Below are 20,747 nucleotides of genomic sequence, written 5' to 3'. Positions count from 1 at the left end.
TTGAAGGACAATGGTACAGTGAAAACATCTTGTCGAACTTGCATTGTCTTATTTATTTAATGTAACACGACGTTTCGGTTGGTAAGTATCTCCAACCGTTATCAAGTGTAAACTGACAGCAAACTACTATTCTATAGGCTTATATACTAGATGTGTGCAGCGATGTGGAAGGGAAAGTCATCCGTGAAAAGAGTTGGAGGGGAGAGGACACGCCTCTCTCTAGATCCTACACTGTCCTGAGAGTAGAGGCTTCCAGATGTTGGGTATATCGACGCTTGGCTGGCTGAAGATCCTCTGATTCTGTGAAATGAAAGCTGCCTCTACGAACTTCCTCTTCCGCCAGTGCTGTTCCTTGTGCAGAATCTTGGCTTCTGACCAATGGATATTGTGTCCATTATGCCACGCGTGCTCTGCTATTCCGGATTTGGAAACCTCTCCTCTTTGGGTCCAGCTGCGATGTTCCTTCGCTCTGATTTCTAGGGGGCGCTTCGTTTCACCTATGTATGAGTCACCGCACTCACATGGGATCCGGTAGACGCAATTTTTGGTATCCAACATGCCATCTGGTTTGGTCTTTGATACCACGCTTCTGATAGTGGTGCTAGATCTAAAGGCAATTCTAATATTGTACTTGCTGGCAATGCGTCGGATTTGTTCCGATGTACCCCTAATGTAAGGTATGGATAGAAGTCTGGTTGTCGTGGTGGCCTCGTCTCTGATTTGATTTGGACGCGTCCTTTGGATGGTCCTACTTATTAGCTTCTTTGGATATCCATTCTGTTGTAGGTCTTTGTAGATGGTATCCACTTCAGTCTTGAGATCCTCGTCGTTTCTACAGATGGTTCGAGCTCTATTGTAGAGGTATCTTATGATGCCTACTTTGGTGGTTGCAGGATGGTTGGACTCATAGTGCAGATACTGGCCCGTGTGTGTTGGTTTTCTATAAACTGAAATTCGTAGATTTCCGCCGACCTTTTTAACGAGGACATCTAGGAAAGGTAGAGCTGAGTCCTTCTCTGTCTCCATCGTGATTTTTTTTTTAACATATCATCGTTTTTTTTTTTAACCATTTAGTTAATAAATGCAGAGGTGTTAATCCAGAAAGTGTTTGTTCTTTTTGTTACACGGATGAATTACTGATCCTTTGCTAGATATGGGGCCTGGTTAAAATATCAATAAACTCATAATAAGAACCAGCTAAGTAGCATTGGAGGATTAGGCAGACACAGCCAAGATTAATTATGCGGGAGTCATCACACTAAAGGGAGTTTGACGTTTAAAATCGCCACAAAGGTAGACTTTCAGAAGAGATTTTTTTCTTGCACTGCAGATGGTGTCAAATAATTCAACTATAAGCTTTTGCCTTCTTGATTTGCGATAATTGTAAGCACTTCTTCAAGTACTTTATCTAATCCTGTGGCTTTCCTGTTCTTTTGAATTTTTATTCCACGGATGACTTCGCTCTTTGTAATAGTAGATCCTGTACATCCTGGAATACATTCTGGGCCGTCTAACCTTCAAAAAATAATGAAGAAAATTTTATTGTAGTATTTGAGTATGGAGGAAGTGGCATGTTTTCAAGATCACGTACTTATTGGGGGTAAAAGTTTCGAAGAACATTTAAAAAAGTGAAGCAAGTTTTACAAAAATTTTCGGATTGTGGTTTAACTATTGAAATGAGTAAATGCGAGTAAAGAATGTTGGGTTTATATAATGAGAAAGTATGTTGGGTTTATAATCGATAAAACTGGTTTATATAAGAGTAAAAATATAGTTGAAGCTATTTTAAATGGCGCTGTTTTAGAACATTATACGCAGCTGAAGTCTTACCAAATGCTTCTAGCTTATTAAAACCGTTGTATAATTTTTTACAAAAAGATTGCTTATGGAGCTTTGATAAGGAGTGTTTAGATGCATTTCATAAAGTAAAATAATAAAAATAATTATTTTGGCTTCCGATAGTGTTTTAGTACATTATAATCCCAACTTTCCTCTGCATTTGTTTGTGGATGCATCTATGTATGGCCTTGGGGCAGTCATTATGCATCCTATTAACGGAAGTTTGTGACCGATAGCTTACGCTTCGCGCACTTTGTCAAAAAGTGAAGGAAATGATTCTCAAATTGAAAAAGAAGTGTTAAGCATAATATTTGCATTAAATAAATGTTATCAATATTTGTTTGGTCAAAGTTTTGTATTACATACCGACCTATGCTGCAAACAGATTACAGAGATGGGCATTAATTTTATACAATTTTATATATGATATAGAATATGTAAAATCTAAAGATAATTCTGCAGATTTTTTTTTCTAGATCGTCATTATTAGACAAGACAACAAAACAGGATAAGTATAATTTTATTTTTTATTTTATAAAAGAAAATAAAAATGTTCCTCTAAATTGGGAGGAAATAAGAGATTATAGTTTAAATGATAAGACAATTTCTAAAATAATTCAATATTTAAAAAGTGGATGGCCCAAAAATATTGATAATACTATAAAATACTATTATATTAACAGAAACTCTTTAACCGTTGAAAATAATTGTCTATTTTATGCAAATAGAATAGTAATACCCCAGTTACTGCAGCCAAGTGTTTGAAATTTATTGCATAGGTCGCATATGGGTATGGTAAAAATTAAAAGTCTAGCTAGGTCTTATGTCTGGTGGCCTACCTTAAATAAAGATATAGGGTGCTCAGTAAAATCATGCAGCTCTTGTATAAATTTTAGAAATAGCCACCTAAAGCTACATTGGAAACATGGATTGATCCCAGTGCTCCTTGGGAACATTTACATATTGATTATTTGGAGTCTCTTTATGGAAAACAAATTTTAGTTATTGTTGACAGTTTTTTAGAGTGGTTAGAAGCATTTATTGTTAGTAGTTCTAGCAGCGCAATTTAGCGCAACAGTTAAAATTTTGCGAACTTTATTTGCCAGTTTCGGGTTACCTAAAGTTATAGTTTCCGATAATGCTGCATGTTTTACATCAAGTGAATACGAAAGATTTTCATCAAAGCGGATCAAGCGGAGTCAAAATTAAACATAGTTCACCATATCACTCTGCCACCAATGGAGCGGCTGAAAATTCAGTTAAAACAATGAACCACGCAATTATGAAATCTGTAAGACATGGTATTGGAGACATTCAACTTGGTCTGGATAATTTTCTTTTTGACTATAGGTGTATATCTCACTGTTCAACGGGAAAGTCTCCTGCAGAATTAACGTTTGGACGAAAATTACATAACAGTTTTAATTTACTTGTATCAGGTCTACAAAATGACAATAGTGTGTCCTTACAGGTTTCTGCTTCCGAAGAGGTAACAAAGAGTATGGAGTTTAAAAAAATATATTATAAGTCAAAAAGAGAGAAATGCTTTTTTGTTAACGACTATATTTTAGCAAAGGATTATCGTGGGCTAAATTGGGTACAAATTGAGTTTTAGGAAGGGTCGTTAAAGTTGTCGGTCCTTGTATATATTTGGTTTTTATACCAGAAATAAATAAAACCTGGCACCGTCATCTAAATCAAATTCTAGAATATAATAATTTTAATTAAATAAACAGGGGGTGTAGAAGCGCAAACAAATGAGTACCTGGCTAATCCTTCGGCCTGTGAAGAAAAATCAAACAGTTTTAGTGATACTGAAGACATGGAGCTCGATAAACTATTTTTAAGGCAAAAAAAATCTGTTCAAAGTGATTTCACTAATAACAAGCCAAAAAGAATTATTAAAGAACCTAAAAGATTACAATATTGTTAAATTTTGTTTGCGACAAAATTGTAGTGAAAGAAATGTTGTATATTAAATAAATTAAGTCTGGTATAAACGTAGTTATGCTAAGTAAACTAAGTCACTTGATAAAATCACATTTTTTTAGGAATTTACTTTTTACACATTGTTGTATTTCTATATGGTACGGAGCCACGTTAAAATTGCACTGTACTATGAAGGTCAATATAAAGATGTTCTTTAGGAAAATATAACGCGTATCATTTTCGAGTTAAGATATTACAGATCCCTTCTCTCTGTCAGCATCCACCTCCATTGGAGACTCCAACCGGTATCATCGAACAAATCTTCTACGTAGTTTTTCTATCTTTTCAATTTTTCTTCGATACCATTTATGATCTCATTATTCGCATTTCTGACGATTCTTATCTGCTCTTTCTTTCTTCAAGTAAAAGAATAATAACAGGAATCAACAACGACTAAGAGTTAACTCAACAATAAAACACTCCGTAGATGGATGAAACCACTGCGTATGAGACAGACTGAGGCACGCATAGCTGGAATCTGTCTCACCAGACAATAACTGCATCTTAGAAGACGCGAAATCCAGAGAGTAAGAGGTTTTTGGACTAGCCTTTGGTGCTTAAGACAAAGCCTCCATAACCGCAACTCACATAACCATAACTCAGATTGCCGTTGGTGTTGGGAGAAATTGCAAACCTCATCATTGGGGAGTACGAAGCACTTATGCGTGCGAAATTCAAATATCTAGGTAATGATAACAGTTTGCCTAGTGACATAAAATCTCTCAGATCAGAGCGCCTCACTGGCCAAGATTTTTGGTTTCTGGTAACCCTTGGTGGGGCATGACACTGTCTCCAAATTAAATTCACGGAGCATCAAATGAAAACATATGGAAAAAAGGAGAGTTCAGTGTTTATTTTTGATGAGTGTGCTAATAGCATAACTGAGCTAAAACCAATTATATGCCATGAAGCCCCACTCCTATGAGACATCTTCTATCTTGACTAGGGTCCCCGAAACTGCCATATTGGATTTCCCTTATCCTGCGGAATGAGAAGAAACAGGATAAGGACAATTTTTACAATGTGTAACGGATGTTTATCGAGCAAATTAGACAATTGCAAAATATCCTATATTACGAGGATAATATTAGAGGTTATTAGCACCTCCACACGATGTCATAATTTGGTACATTAAATTGCAAACTATTAGGAAATAAGTGGGTCTTTATATTAAGCAAGTGGTGAAATACTAGAAAAGATGCTGACTTGTAAATGTGTATGGATAAATGTGTAATGGTAATTATATATACTTTTGGTTTGAACTTTTAATATAGATTTTGACTTTAAAAGATGTGGATTTACTAACGTCGCGCGGTATGCCTCTTCGAACCTATTTCAACAAATTTCAGCCTTTACAAATGTATGTAAGTGTTTATAAGTTAATCTGTTAAAAGTAAGTATAACTTTTCAATTAAATCAGAGGATCTTCAGTGGCGTGAATAAGCCGGCCTGATTATCACTGCCACTTTACAGGCTGTGGTGTTATGCGATACCGGAAGCAACTAAAAGCATTGACGTGCTGGACATATCTCTTTTAAAATGATGTTTACAACCAAGTGGATCATGGACACAAACAAGATCGCCGGTGAAGAACAAGTGTCGAATTTCATTCAAACATGGAGTTATGTGTAAATATTTTAGGCAAAATGTAAGAAAGATGTCGGAAAAAAAGTGGGAATAGCCATCTTTGTCACTAATCTAAAAACTTGGTTGGAATAGGAAAGAACACAATATAAACTGCGGAAGAAGGAAGCGACCATATTTTACCAACAAAAAACAGGAGATGTTGCCTGGAAAGAAAGAAATATGGAATATCGTCCAAGAGAGACCTACCAAATTAAGACGCCTTTTTGTATAGTTATAGATAATAGTACATAAAAATATACATAAATTGTACATATAGCTTAGTTAGACCATTCATTAATTATTTCAACAAAAGCTTAAGAACTTATTTAAAAGAAGTCAATTAATCTCTTACCATTATAATAGGTGGTACAAACGCAGTGGGTTTTAGTATCCCGAAATGCTGTCCTTCAGTGTGATGAAGACTACCATGGACAGTACTTGTTACATTGGAGTATACAACGAATCCCGATCCTGCATTAACGAAGAAACAATATTCATATATTTTGCATAAAATATAACTGTTTTCAGTTTGGCTTACCATAAATGCATTGAGGTCTTGGACTAGGCTCAAATATTCCCGTAGAATATTGGCAAGTGTATTGGCTTTCAGGTGTAAACTCGAGTGGAGTGCCATCTGGACAAGCAATGGTACATTTAACAGACTCCATGTCCCCTGAGCAGTTGTACATTCCGTTAAATTGAAGATTTTCGCCTTTGCAAACGGAAGTACCTATTAAAAAAAAATATATTAGTTTGATTATTAGGTACAATTGAACATGGATATCATCACATCCATAAGTGAAAATAGTGTTAGAATAAAGTTACAATGAGCAATATATTTAAGTGAGTTAATGGTTCAGTCGGTTAAGGACAGAAATCAAACTCAAGGCTGAATCTTTGCAGGCTATTCACTTATGTTCCAGCAAGTTGTTGAAAAACTTCTTCTTCATCATAACATAGAACTTTGATGATTTTCTTAGAATTGCAAATTCCACCTTACGGTTTTCTCTAGGGTAGCTCCAAGTTATTTCACTGGCCCTGCAAATGATATATTTTCACAGTTTTCGATGATAACGTCATTATTCTGTCTGTCACCATATCAAAAAAATTGGTTTTTCTTTACTTATAATAGCTTAACATAAAATAATAAGTATAATGTTTACAAGCTTAATATGCAAGAATAATGTTCTCATAATCTCAAACAAGTTTTTTAGGAAATTGTTGGGCGCCAAAATAACGCATTAGGGGATAGTAAGTGCCCCTAGTTTTAATTTTTTCATTTTAATTAAAATTAAGCATATACCTTTTTATTTGTAGAGCAATATCTTAAGAATGTAAATTTTCTCTTAAAAAGACAATCACAGCTCGACAACCAATGGTGGTAAGAGCTAGAGTACGTCGAAGTTGTCAAAATCTAAGGATGCAATTATACGAAAATGGAGGGCTTATCCTTTTAAGCCGTAAGTGATATTTTGATTGATATCTTGATATGATTTCAAAAACATATTTATTGGAAGAAATGATGTAAGATTAATTAATTAATGCTATATAAACAGTTAAAACTAACTCACTAAATATTAAAAACCTTAACGATAAAAACTCTAAAATTTTCGAGTTATTCAAAAGTTTTCCTAAGATCAAGGTCTCTCACTACTTTTAGGAGTTCGCAAGTCTTCGGCTATTCACACATGCAGATTATTCATGTTTTATGCAAAATAATAGCTTAGTGAATTGTTCTTCGTTTCATAAAAAAATACTAGATCTTATTGCTGCAACTCTTAAATGGCTGCTGTCAGGTACCCACTGTCATCATTTTATTAACAATCTAACTAACACCTTACACATTTTGGATACTTACTAAATTGACATTGAGGTCCTCGGAATTCTTGGGGACATTGACAAACGTTGAGGGAGAGGCAGGTACCGCCATTTTTGCAAGGAGGTGAGCAAGTGGCTGTAAATAAATTTTATCTAATAAGTATTCTACATAAAATAAAAATAAAGTTTTTCTGTTTGATATACACTATCGCTCAAAAGTATTTGCCCACCATGTATTCTTTAAATTAGATACAAAAATCTTATCTTTATACCTTGTCAAAACTTTATAGTATGGAGAATTATTTTTGTTGGGATTCATATCAGTAAAATTAATCTATAATTGATTATTGCAAGGAATGAATAAAGTAACTTTAATATATCATTGCACCCGGTATCTTTGCGCGTTAGTAAAAAAAAGATGGGCTATGCGACATGCGCTATGCGCGAAGAATTTTGGATTGCAATAAGCGGTAGTATCTCTCTCGTTTTGTTCGTTGAAATTACCACCATCTTTTCGGGTACCGCAAAAACTTTAATTCTACAAACTCAAAATTAGTGTAAACAGAGGCGCCTCAAATACATGAGAACTATAAAGTGCACGAAGATCCAGCAACTAGATCTTCACGGGTAAGTCGTTAAGGCCCCTTTGTTTCGCCGCTCAATGGTGAAAAATATAAAAATTTCTCTTTTTATACAGTTCACAGTTTTATCTCATTTATTAGTCGATTATTCACCAATACCTATATTTAGATTGTATCTCTTTTGTAAATTGCATATATGCTTAAACAGCATACCTATTAACTATGGTTCGTTGAAAAACACTGAGTATTTAAAAATAGTCTTGCAATTAACAAACAATGTAGTGAAAATATGCATTTTTTCTAAAAAACTTATTTGTTTACAGCTCGTTTCCAATGAAATTTGAAACATTTAAGGGTGTTTAGCTTGCTTATTGATGATTGTCACCGTTTCTTTGCTGGTTTTTCAATATTGTTTAAAATGACTAAAACAAAAAGATTTTTTTTATTATTTTCTTGTATTCAAGTTCTATGTTATTGTTTTTTATATATTTGTGACGTCAGTTTTTTAAACTTATATTTTACCGTTCAGTGTGTGTGTATATTTGACCCAGTCGGGTGTGTTTTTAACCTTCTTGAGGTATACTTTTTTTGTTTTACTTTAAGATCTTTTTGTAATTTTATTTGGTTTTGTTTACATTATTTTTTTAGGTCTGATGATGCTCTTAGGAGCGAAACACGTCTCACCACTCTAACAAATTAAAGAATTTTTTGAGACCGAGACTTTGTGTTGTTCTCCTTTACTAGATTTATTTATATCAGGGTCTCTTTGAGAATATGGACGACTTCTTTCAATTTAAAACAAAAGAGTTATCGGTAGAAACAAAAGGTATTATTATTGGACTTCATAAGGCTGGAAAGACTAACCGTCAAATTCCGACGGATTTGGGAATTCCAAGGCGGACTGTCGATTATAATGTTAGGAAATTCACCAGAGAAGGGACTATTAGCAACAAACCTGGATCGGGAAGGTCAAAGGCAACAAGTTCAAAGAAGGATTTAAATATTATAATTACAAGCAAACGCAATAGACGCCTTACCGCCTCTGAAATCACAGCAAACATCAACAAGGAGCGTAAAAAAGCGGTCAGTGTTTCGACAGTAAAACGGCGACTTTATAATGCTGGTCTTAAAGGATGTTTAGCTGTATCAAAACCGCTACTGAAGGATGTTAATAAGAAGAAAAGACTTAAGGGGGCCCAATCACACAAAGAATGGACCATTGATGACCGGAAGAAAGTTCTCTGGAGTGACGAGTCGAAATTCGAGGTTTTTGGAACAAAGAGGCGTGTTTTTAGCTTTGTTTTGGTTCCTGTTAGAATCGTCCTAGAATTGTTTTGCACATGCGCAGATTGTTTTATGCGTTTTGGTTAAATTAGAATTGATTCCGAATTGAAAGTTTGGTGTTTTGGTTTTTTTTTGGACCGGTTCAGAATTGTCCTAGAATCGTCCAAAAATCCCTGCTCGAGAGTAGGGATCAATTCAGAATCAGGCAGTTCGCACATGCGCAAAAAATATATCCTTACAATTTTACTCGACTTCACCAAATTTGAGTAGAAGAAGAGGAAGAAGAAGAAGAAGAAGTAAATAAGTTATTTTTTATGCTTTGTTAATGTTTATTGTTTTTCTTGTAGATAGATTTCACTTAACCTAAGAATTATCTATTGATTTTTTTTTTAAATCTATTGACATTTTTATTCCAGTCCTAATGTTTAAAAAGTTTTAAAAAGGTCCAAAACCAAAGCAATAAGCAATATTCAAAACAAGTTGTGTTTAGTAAATAAACAATCAGAATCAGCTGCTTACTGTCAGTGCGTCAAGCGTTCGGGTTCCATACCATGCAGAATTGAAACAGGAGCGATTCCGGATTTTACTTTACGGTGCAACGAGTTCTGCGCAGTTCTAGAATCATCCCAAAATCGGAACCAAAACAAAGCTTTTGTTCGCCGTTATGCCAATGAAAGGGTTGCTGAGAACTGTACGGTAGCCTCAGTTAAACACGGTGGTGGTTCGGTGATGGTGTGGGGTTGTTTCGGAGGATCTGCAGTGGGCGATCTAATTAGAATAGAGGGAATTCTTCGAAAAGAAGGAAAACTTCATCTTTCAACGTGACAATGACCCCAAGCACACGTCGAAATTGTGCAAGCAATATTTAGGTCAATTACAAAGGCAACATCTTCTGAAAATTATGGTATGGCCCCCACAATCACCGGACCTCAATCCTATCGAATTACTGTGGGATGAACTGGATAGACAAGTGCGAAAATCATGCCCCTCATCAAAAGAAGACTTGTGGAGGATCATCCAAGAAGAGTGGCACAAGATACCTCAGGAAACTTTGGACAAATTAATTAGAAGACTACCGAAACTCTGTGAAGCTGCTGTTATTAAAAATCGAGGCGGACATGTAGATGAATCCAAAATTTGATTTTCTTAAATTTAATTAATTGAAAAATGTATTGTTTATATTCATTTTGTTATAAATAAACCGTTTCATAAGAATAACTGATGGGTTTATTATTTTTAGTTATAACTTTAAAACAGTCATATGTGGGCAAATACTTTTGAGCGGTAGTGTATAACTCTGGTATAGCCAAACTTGATCTACGATAATCATTCGGCGCCAAACTCTGATTTATTTAGGCCAAAGTGTGCCAAAGCAGAGCACTGGAAATATTTATCCGAACACGTTTTCGGTCTAATGTAAACAAATGAGGCACCCAACGCAACGGCAGGACTTCTTCATAACTAAATCTCGATTTAATATGTGACAAACGTTATTTTAGTCAAATTCATAGTCTCTGTTATCTTTCTCAATTTAATTTAACAGTTATTTAGCACTATTAATAATGTTACCATCAGTGGTTGGAGTTTTTAGCCGTTCAATCGTTCATCGTCTCATAAACTGCCCAAAATTTCACAGTCGTTATACTCGATTTTCCCATTTTCACAAAAACACTCACATCGACTCACTAAAATGATTGTTCAACAGGCGAGTACCTATGAAAACATAGGCACTCATATTCACTAGCATATTCATCGACGAGTGCTGTCATTTTTACGTTAAGATCGGATACTTTTCAGATTACTCTCGTAAGTAACTAAAATAATTAGTGAACACATGTAGCCAATATTTTATAGACAACAATCCTAAATCTTTGTGTAAGATACTGAAAGATTACAAATTTATAACAATAATAATTGTTCACTTACGTCTGCAGTCAGGTATAGACTTCCACTGATGTTTTGCTGGCAACCACATTCCATTGTGACAAGTTAATATAGCAATAGAAGACCCATCGGGAAATGTATGTTCTGGCATACATTCGATAGTACATTGTCTGAAAAGGTATAAAATTAATGTTAATATGAAGGACCTTAGATTCTTACATAGCTTTACGTTATGTTTTTTTTTACTGCTTACCTTGATCGGCATGTTCTTCTAGAGTTGGTTGGGAGCGGAGGCAGATTTAGACAAGGCTTATTTTCAAACTGACATTGAGGCCCAGAAAAATTCTCTTCACATCGGCATTGGTTGGGCGCCATACATATACCCTTGTTCTGACATGGTGGTAAGCAAATAGCTATAATAAATATTTTTACCACTATAGGAAATAGTTTTACATATTATTATGAAAACATCTTGTCGAACTTGCATTGTCTTATTTGTTTAATGTAACACGACGTTTCGGTTGGTAAGTATCTCCAACCGTTATCAAGTGTAAACTGACAGCAAACTACTATTCTATAGGCTTATATACTAGATGCGTGCAGCGATGTGGAAAGGAAAGTTATCCGTGAAAAGAGTTGGGGGGGAGGAGGACACGCCTCTCTCTAGATCCTACACTGTCCTGAGAGTAGAGGCTTCCAGATGTTGGGTATATCAACGCTTTGGCTGGCTGAAGATCCTCTGATTCTGTGAAATGAAAGCTGCCTCTACGAACTTCCTCTTCCGCCAGTGCTGTTCCTTGTGCAGAATCTTGGCTTCTGACCAATGGATATTGTGTCCATTATGCCACGCGTGCTCTGCTATTCCGGATTTGGAAACTTCTCCTCTTTGGGTCCAGCTGCGATGTTCCTTCGCTCTGATTTCTAGGGGGCGCTTCGTTTCACCTATGTATGAGTCACCGCACTCACATGGGATCCGGTAGACGTAATTTTTGGTATCCAACAGGCCATCTGGTTTGGTCTTTGATACCACGCTTCTGATAGTGGTGCTAGATCTAAAGGCAGTTCTAATATTGTACTTGCTGGCAATGCGTCGGATTTGTTCCGATGTACCCCTAATGTAAGGTATGGGTAGAAGTCTGGTTGTCGTGGTGGCCTCGTCTCTGATTTGATTTGGACGCGTCCTTTGGATGGTCCTACTTATTAGCTTCTTTGGATATCCATTCTGTTGTAGGTCTTTGTAAATGGTATCCACTTCAGTCTTGAGATCCTCGTCGTTTCTACAGATGGTTCGAGTTCTATTGTAGAGGGATCTTATGATGCCTACTTTGGTGGTTGCAGGATGGTTGGACTCATAGTGAAGATACTGGCCCGTGTGTGTTGGTTTTCTATAAACTGAAGTTCGTAGATTTCCACCGACCTTTTTAACGAGGACATCTAGGAAAGGTAGAGCTGAGTCCTTCTCTGTCTCCATCGTGAACTTGATTGTTGGTCTGAAGCTGTTGAGGTGAAGCAGAAACTCCTGAAGTGCTTTTTCCTCTGTGTCCCAGATGATGAAGGTGTCGTCCACATATCGAAGCCAGAGCTTGGGTTTGCAATGGGAGGCATCTATTGCATGTTCCTCGAACCATTCCATGAAGATGTTTGCTACTACTGGGGAAAGAGATGAACCCATCGGAAGTCCTTCGTCTTGGGCGTAGAATCCATCCTTGACCTGAAAGTAAGAATTACGAAGACAGATCTCCAAAAGTTCCATCACCCCATCCAGAGGCAGTGTGGTCCGAGTTGAGAAAGCTGCATCCTTGCTTAGTTTGTCTCGGATGATGTTAAGAGACTCTCCTATGGGTACATTGGTGTAGAGACTTTCGACATCAAAACTCACCAATCTGTCATTGGTCTCGACTTCGATCCCTCCAAGAAGGTCTACAAAGTGGGCAGAGTTTCGCACGAAAGACGCTGCATTTCCCTGGATCGGTCTAATGATCTCCAAAAGGAATTTCGAGAGTTCTGATGTCGGCGAATTTCTAGAGCTCGTGATGGGCCGCAGAGGCATTTGCTCCTTATGAATCTTGGGTAGTCCGTATAGGTGTGGAGATTTGCTATAATGTGGTGTCAGCCTAAAGCGTATCGCATCCGACAATGTTGAGGAGTACTTTTTAAGTGCTCTGTAAATTCGACCTTCTATGGTTGTCGTCAGATCCTTAGATAGTAGCCTGTATTCGCCTTTGTTCAAAACTTCCTCAACCTTGTTTTCGTAGGTTTCCAGGTCCATAATCACAGTTGCATTGCCCTTATCTGCAGGAAGAATTTTGATGTTCTTTTCACTTTTGAGATTCCTGAGAGCTGTTTCCTCTTCTTTGCTGATATTCTGCGAAGGTTTCTGTTTTTTAAGTGAGTCCAGAGCAACCCTTACCTCGTGTCGAAATTCATCGGCCTCAGGACGTGGCAGGTGGATTGATTCTACTGAAGACCCTATGTCTAAAAAGGATGGTTTTGAGGATATGGCGAAGTTTAGTCCTCTGTTTAACACCTTTTGTTCAGCATCGGTAAGGGTTCTTTTTGACACATTAATGATGGTGGCGGGGAGGTTAGAGGTTGGTACTGGTTGAGTCCTGTTGGTTTGTCTGGATTTAAGGTTTTGGAGTTTTGTAGCAAACATCTTCATGGAATGGTTCGAGGAACATGCAATATAGATGCCTTCCATTGCAAACCCAAGCTCTGGCTTCGATATGTGGACGACACCTTCATCATCTGGGACAAAGAGGAAAAAGCACTTCAGGAGTTTCTGCTTCACCTCAACAGCTTCAGACCAACAATCAAGTTCACGATGGAGACAGAGAAGGACTCAGCTCTACCTTTCCTAGATGTCCTCGTTAAAAAGGTCGATGGAAATCTACGAACTTCAGTTTATAGAAAACCAACACACACGGGCCAGTATCTTCACTATGAGTCCAACCATCCTGCAACCACCAAAGTAGGCATCATAAGATCCGATCTACAATAGAGCTCGAACCATCTGTAGAAACGACGAGGATCTCAAGACTGAAGTGGATACCATTTACAAAGACCTACAACAGAATGGATATCCAAAGAGGCTTATAAGTAGGACCATCCAAAGGACGCGTCCAAATCAAATCACAGACGAGGCCACCACGACAACCAGACTTCTACCCATACCTTACATTAGGGGTACATCGGAACAAATCCGACGCATTGCCAGCAAGTACAATATTAGAACTGCCTTTAGATCTAGCAACACTATCAGAAGCGTGGTATCAAAGACCAAACCAGATGGCCTGTTGGATACCAAAAATTGCGTCTACCGGATCCCATGTGAGTGCGGTGACTCATACATAGGTGAAACGAAGCGCCCCCTAGAAATCAGAGCGAAGGAACATCGCAGCTGGACCCAAAGAGGAGAGGTTTCCAAATCCGGAATAGCAGAGCACGCGTGGCATAATGGACACAATATCCACTGGTCAAAAGCCAAGATTCTGCATAAGGAACAGCACTGGCGGAAGAGGAAATTCGTAGAGGCAGCTTTCATTTCACAGAATCAGGGGATCTTCAGCCAGCCAAGTGTCGATATACCCAACATCTGGAAGCCTCTACTCTCAGGACAGTGTAGGATCTAGAGAGAGGCGTGTCCTCCTCCCCCCCCAACTCTTTTCACGGATGACTTTCCTTTCCACATCGCTGCACACATCTAGTATATAAGCCTATAGAATAGTAGTTTGCTGTCAGTTTACACTTGATAACGGTTGGAGAACGTCGTGTTACATTAAACAAATAAGACAATGCAAGTTCGACAAGATGTTTTCACTGTACCATTGTCTACCACCTTCAAAAACAAAAAACTTATTATTACATATTATACACGGCTGGCATATTTCTTTCTTGGGTGCAGATATAACCATGGCAACAAAAAAAACATATCAAAAGCCTTAAATTAACGAGAACGAACTTAAGAGAACGACAATACCTAATTTACCGATTTCCTACTTGCGCTGCCGAAAATATGTTATTGCTTAGCTTAACAATATCTTCCCTGTCAACTTTCACCCAGTTATCACGTAGTTGTTTTTTTTATCTTATGTATCTTAATTCCTTGAACCAGCGCAAGTCTTCGGCAGCGGTGTTCTGTGATTTATCAAATGTGATTGTGTAGGTCATATAATACTGCTGTCTAAGCTTAATAAATGTGGCTTCCAAGGTGCTGAGCTTAAATGGATTAATTCTTATCTATCAGACTGGATACAGTCGATTAAAAAAAAACCTTTTTATTTGTCCAAAATATACACATAAAATACAGTAAGTAATACAGAAATAATCTTATCAATTCTTCGAAAAATGACAAATAAGGAAAGCATCGCAATTATAAAAAACCGATACACAGATACATGCAACACCACAAAGATGTCGATATATCTGCGAGATGCTACCCGTTAAAAGTATAAATATACTATTTTCAGCAATATAAAAGTGTCTACATAAAACCTAAACCTAAACGTAGATTTACAATAAAACAAAATAAAATAAAATCGTAAAAACTTGTATGTATGAACACACGGAGTAATCAGTTCTCTTAAATTATTTCACTTAAAAAGCTAAAAGAAGCAGTAGATGCACGCAATTTGTATTGTATTAATTAGAAATCTATAATAGATTTAATCAAAGCAATAGCCTGTGATACACAGATCAATTCAATCACATACACATTCAATTAAAAATTAATGCAGGGATACAATTTTTATTTTTTATAAAACAATTATTTGTACTCTTAACACTCTTTATAAATGTAAATGTATATGTTTGTGTTTTTGTTTCATCAGCTAATTGATTCCATAACTTAATAGCTACGTAACTGAATGATTTTTGGCAATTCGCAGTTTTATGTTGCGGAATTAAGAAATTATTTATATACCTTGTATCATTGTTATGTCAACTACAGTAAAATAACTGACGCAAATAAGGTGGCTGACCAGTTTTTAAAACTCTATGCACAAAACTCATTGAATGACATTTTCGCCTGTTAATGAATAAAATGGCAAGCCTATTCAAGTAAGGCGTAATGTGTTCTCTATATGTTATATTAAAAGAAAAACGTAAACAGGAGTTCTGTAATTTTTAAATTGAATTTGCTGTTTCCGCTGTAAGTGAACTTCCGTAAACAACATCTCCATAATCCATAATAGACAAGACCAAACTGTTACAGAGAAAATATTTTGCCTTTGACGGTATATAATTCTTAATGCTCCAGAGTTTCCTCAAACGCATTTAGGCAATACCGAGTTTTCGCTTCACATATGCATTAAAATATCACAAAACACTGCCGCCGATGACTCTCCAGGATTCAAGAACACATAGACGCTCTCCAAAAAGCTAAAAACAGCATCATGAGTCCCTTTACCGGCTTGAAATCCAAACTGATTTGCAGACAAAATGCCATTATGATGTAAAAAGGACAAAATTCTGCTTTTTGCAAGTTTTTCAACTATCTTAGAGAGGGTAGACAAAATAGAAATGGGACGGAAATTACAAGGCTGATTCAAATCTCCACCCTTATGAAGAGGGATAACCACTGCCTCTTTTAAACATGAAGGAAAAATGCCAATATGTAAAGAATTGTTTATGGCAGAAACTAAAGCATTTAAGGCTGATTCAGGCAAAAAGAGTAACAACCTCGAAGATATCCCATCAGCTCCAGATGATTTATGGTTTTTTAGGTGTTTGATTTCATTTTTTACTTCGGTAAGATCGACAGGATGAAAGAAAAATGAATGCTTAGTCGACACTTGTTGAAGATAGTGTAAGGGGTCAATGTTACTACGAATGCCCTTGAGCAAGATATTAGGTATATCACAATAATAGTCGTTTAAAATGTCAGGTCTTAACTCCGGTTTAGATACTTTTCTATAATAATGTCTAAAATCATTAATAATCGATCAACACTCTCTTTGCCTTTTTGATGACATATTTAAGCGATCCCTATAATAATTAGATTTTGCTGCTTTAATTGTCTTTCTGTACAGACTACGGTATTTCTGATGATATACAAGGATATTTTCATTTGTGGTATATTTGCACAATTTAATCAAAAAACGGAGGTTTTTAGCTGAAATTCTAAGGCCTCTTGTAACCCATGGTTTTCGTTTCTTAGTTTTAAGCCTCATTTTAGGAAAGCACTGATTGATCTTATCACACAGAACTTGAAAAAATAAAGTAAGTGGGTCAGAAGCCGTTTCAAGTGCATTCCAATTTACCGAAGCTGTAGCAGCAGAAAAAGCATTGAAATTTCTCCTGCTGAAAATTCTTCCCATATAATGAGATGAAGATAATACAGTATTACATGGCATTTTAGCAAGAAAAGCTTCATGGTCGGAAATAACAGATGGGAGTACTGTGAATAAAACGTCATCAAAATTTGTACAGAAATAGTCAACTGTAGTTGCAGATGAAGAAGTTATTCGTGTGGGAGAAAGAACGTGCATTTTCAAGTCGCAAGAATTTAAAATACTTAAAAAAAAGTACGTGGCAAGGTTTTATCAGTGTAGTTGATATTAAAGTCACCAGCTAATATAACCTTAGAGTGTAGGGAAAGTTTAAATTGTGATTTTTGGCAAAACTATTAATATGATTCAAGTCAGTATTAAATCAGTTTTGTGCAGTTTGCACCTGACTTTCAGGGAATGATATATATATTTGCGAATCGTCCACATACTGTTGTATCTTACAATATTGTAGATGCTTATACATACCCGCAACATAAATAGAGAACAGTGGGCCCAAAATAGACCTTTGAGGTATTCCCTGTGGCATAATCGAGTAATCTGACTTAGCTAGAAGATAGTCATTAGTATGTATTGCAACACAGTGGGAATGGTTGCTAAGATAAGATGAAAGGAAATCTATCGAGGTTCTTGAAAGGCCTGAAAATATTGCAGTTTTGCTAGAAACAGCTTATGACTTAGAGTGTCAAAAGCTTTGCTAAAATCTAGCAATCCCAAACACGTTACATTTTTATTGTCTTCGTTCATTCGAATATCATTGATTAAACTTGTAAGGCTTGTAGTTGTACTATAATTTTCCCTGAAACCTGATTGACAATCTGTAAGAACATGTGAAGAGGTACAAAAGGAAAATGAAAAGGTGCAAAAGGAAAAGGTTTCTATCAAGGGCAGAGCATCGGATAGCAAAATCATTACTTGAAGTGTTCTTTACGGATCTGTGTTGGGCCCAACTCTCTTCCTGATTTACATTAATGATTTGCTAAACCTTAATATTTTAGGAGAGATTGGAGCTTTTGCTGACGATTGTACAGCACTGTGGTCACTGGACCTGGACAACCCTCTCGATCTGCGAAAATTATTGCTCTTGACGTTCAAAAGATCAAGGATTGGTGTGATGCTAATCAAGTAGCTCTTAACCTATCAAAAACCCATGTTGTTAAATATAGAGACATGCGCTTGGAAAATATTGCCATTGAGACTCAAATTTTGAAGGTTGTTGAAGATTCTAAATTTCTGGGTTTGAACATAGTATTACAAGTTTAAATTTGACTCTCATGTGAGCCGTCTAAATAGGAAGCTGGTTCTGGCTGCTATAGCGTGAAGGTAACTGCAAGGGAACTTGGTTGAGTTATGCATGTACGGACTAGTTATTCTGCCTTGGTGGAATCACATTTAAGATACTGTATTCCTTTCTGGGGTTTCTGTACCCAATATCTTTTTCAATTTTCTTTCTTTTTACAAAAAATAACTGTTCGGTCATTATGTCTGGTACAGCCATGTACTCATTGCAAACCACTATTCATTGAAAATAAAATCCGCAACCTACCAAATCTTTTTGTTTTGGAAACAGTGTGTATTGTTCACAAACATTTTTCTAATTTCTCAAATGCCCGAACTAATCAAACATGCCAGGACATGATTTATGTTTGCCTATTTCTCGCTTTAGTGACACAAAGGACTCCAATATCGCTATTAAAATGTATAAGCACTTGCTGTTGAGTGTTCGTTGTATTGCGAATTTGAAAATGTTTCGACATAAGTGCAGAAACCTTTTAAATGACCATGCGTTTTATTCTGTTAATGAATATTTTTTGTTTAATTTTGCGTAGCATAGAAGATCCCAGTAGATACATTAATATCATTTACAGCTAATTAATCCTACCAATTAACAAAAGCAAGAAAATGAATCAGTTCAATATAATTAGATTTTTTAAAACATAGAACAATTCAGAGGCAAAGTGGTGAAGGCATGAATTAAAAAGCAGATCACTTGCTTTCAAAACACGGAGAGTTTTTATATTAGAAAATACTAAAGCTAAAAATACATTTTTGCTGTTAAATAACTAAACGATCCAGCAACCTGAATTGCTGGATCTCCTCCTGGATACTGAACGAAATCACCATACTCATCATTAGACCATGCAGCGTTGAGTAAGTTACAGTCCCCAAAAACATGGTGACCACAGCTTCTAGCATAGCGCAGCCTCCTGGCACACCACAACCTTTTAGCACACCGTTTAACATACAAACCCTCCTAGCACACCCTATCAGCATATTACAGCCTCCTAGCACACCACATCTTCCCAGCACACCCTTTTAGCAAACAAACTTTCCTAGCACAGCCTCCTAACACATCTCACCCTGTCTAGCAAACTGTCCTAACACACCATAAGATGTGACACAATGGATTGATTGTTATTGCAAGTTGATTTCCGCAGCCAAAACTTCAGTTGGCCGGGCGTATACAGGGTGTTTCAAAAGTCAAGGTCCAAACTGAAAGGGGGTATAGGGGAGCCTATTTGAAATCAAAATAACCCCTTATGTTGTTATACGATTTTTGATGGTTTAGAAGTTATAGCTGTTTTTCACTTTTTTGCTATAAGTTACTTCTGGCTTAAAAAATTATTTTTTTTAATGTCTGGGGATTTATTTTTTAAATATATTTTTTTAGTATTTTATTTAAAAAATGTCAAGTCTTTTTAATAAAAGTATATCATAAAAAACATTTGTATTATCGCTGCAGAAAATCATGTTTAATTTTTTTGTGGTTTCTTTAAAAACAAATTTTACCGTTTTAAAGAGGCACCACAGTACAGAAAGGCGCTGCAAGAATTTAAACCAATGTTTTAAAAATTCTTACAACTTATACCCTTTCAACAGAAACGTTTAACTTAAAGGTCTTTATCTGTTTAATATAAGTTAAGTCAATTTTTAGAAAAATGGAACGTAAAAGAAATAAAAGCTAAAATAAAACTTCGAATATTTCATTGGCATTTATTTAAAAAAGATGTTCAAAATGGCCGCCGCCGGCTCTTATACACAAACGACATCGTCTTATAAAATTTCTTTTTAAGTTTCTAAATGCTCGAGCATTGTTTCGTAAACTTGTTGCTGCATCATGCAGTTTTTGACGAAGCTGATTTTCAGTATTATTTTCCGTTTGGTATACAAGTTCTTTAAAGTATCCCCATAAAAAATAGTCAAGAGGATTAAGGTCAGGTGAGCGCGGCGGCCACGATCCCACTCCTCCTCTGCCTATCCAACAATCTGGATAAGGACCATTTAGATAGTCTCTGATCTGACTATTCGTGCACTATGCGCTGGCGCTCCGTCGTGTTGCAGCCACATTCTGTAGCGATTTATTTTTCTATTTCTTATGTTCACTAACGCTCCATTGATATTTCATTAATTTCAATAATTATATTAATAATTTCAGTCA

General features: G+C 36.3%; 1 protein-coding gene across 1 annotated transcript in view; it reads right to left on the bottom strand.

The window, feature by feature from the left end:
• Positions 1-20,747, bottom strand: part of LOC126740857 (hemocytin) — a 279,897-nt gene that overhangs the window by 235,416 nt on the left and 23,734 nt on the right. The window contains exons 5-9 of the mRNA XM_050447026.1: positions 11,275-11,434; positions 11,064-11,191; positions 7,313-7,408; positions 5,993-6,184; positions 5,807-5,925 (exon numbers count right to left, since the gene is read on the bottom strand). Of these exons, the coding sequence (XP_050302983.1) occupies positions 5,807-5,925; positions 5,993-6,184; positions 7,313-7,408; positions 11,064-11,191; positions 11,275-11,434 (695 nt within the window). The remainder of the gene's footprint in view (positions 1-5,806; positions 5,926-5,992; positions 6,185-7,312; positions 7,409-11,063; positions 11,192-11,274; positions 11,435-20,747) is intronic.

This window comes from Anthonomus grandis, chromosome 10 (genome assembly GCF_022605725.1).
Source record: "Anthonomus grandis grandis chromosome 10, icAntGran1.3, whole genome shotgun sequence".
Taxonomy (NCBI): Eukaryota; Metazoa; Arthropoda; class Insecta; order Coleoptera; family Curculionidae; genus Anthonomus; species Anthonomus grandis.
This window is presented reverse-complemented; position numbering and strand designations above follow the sequence as displayed.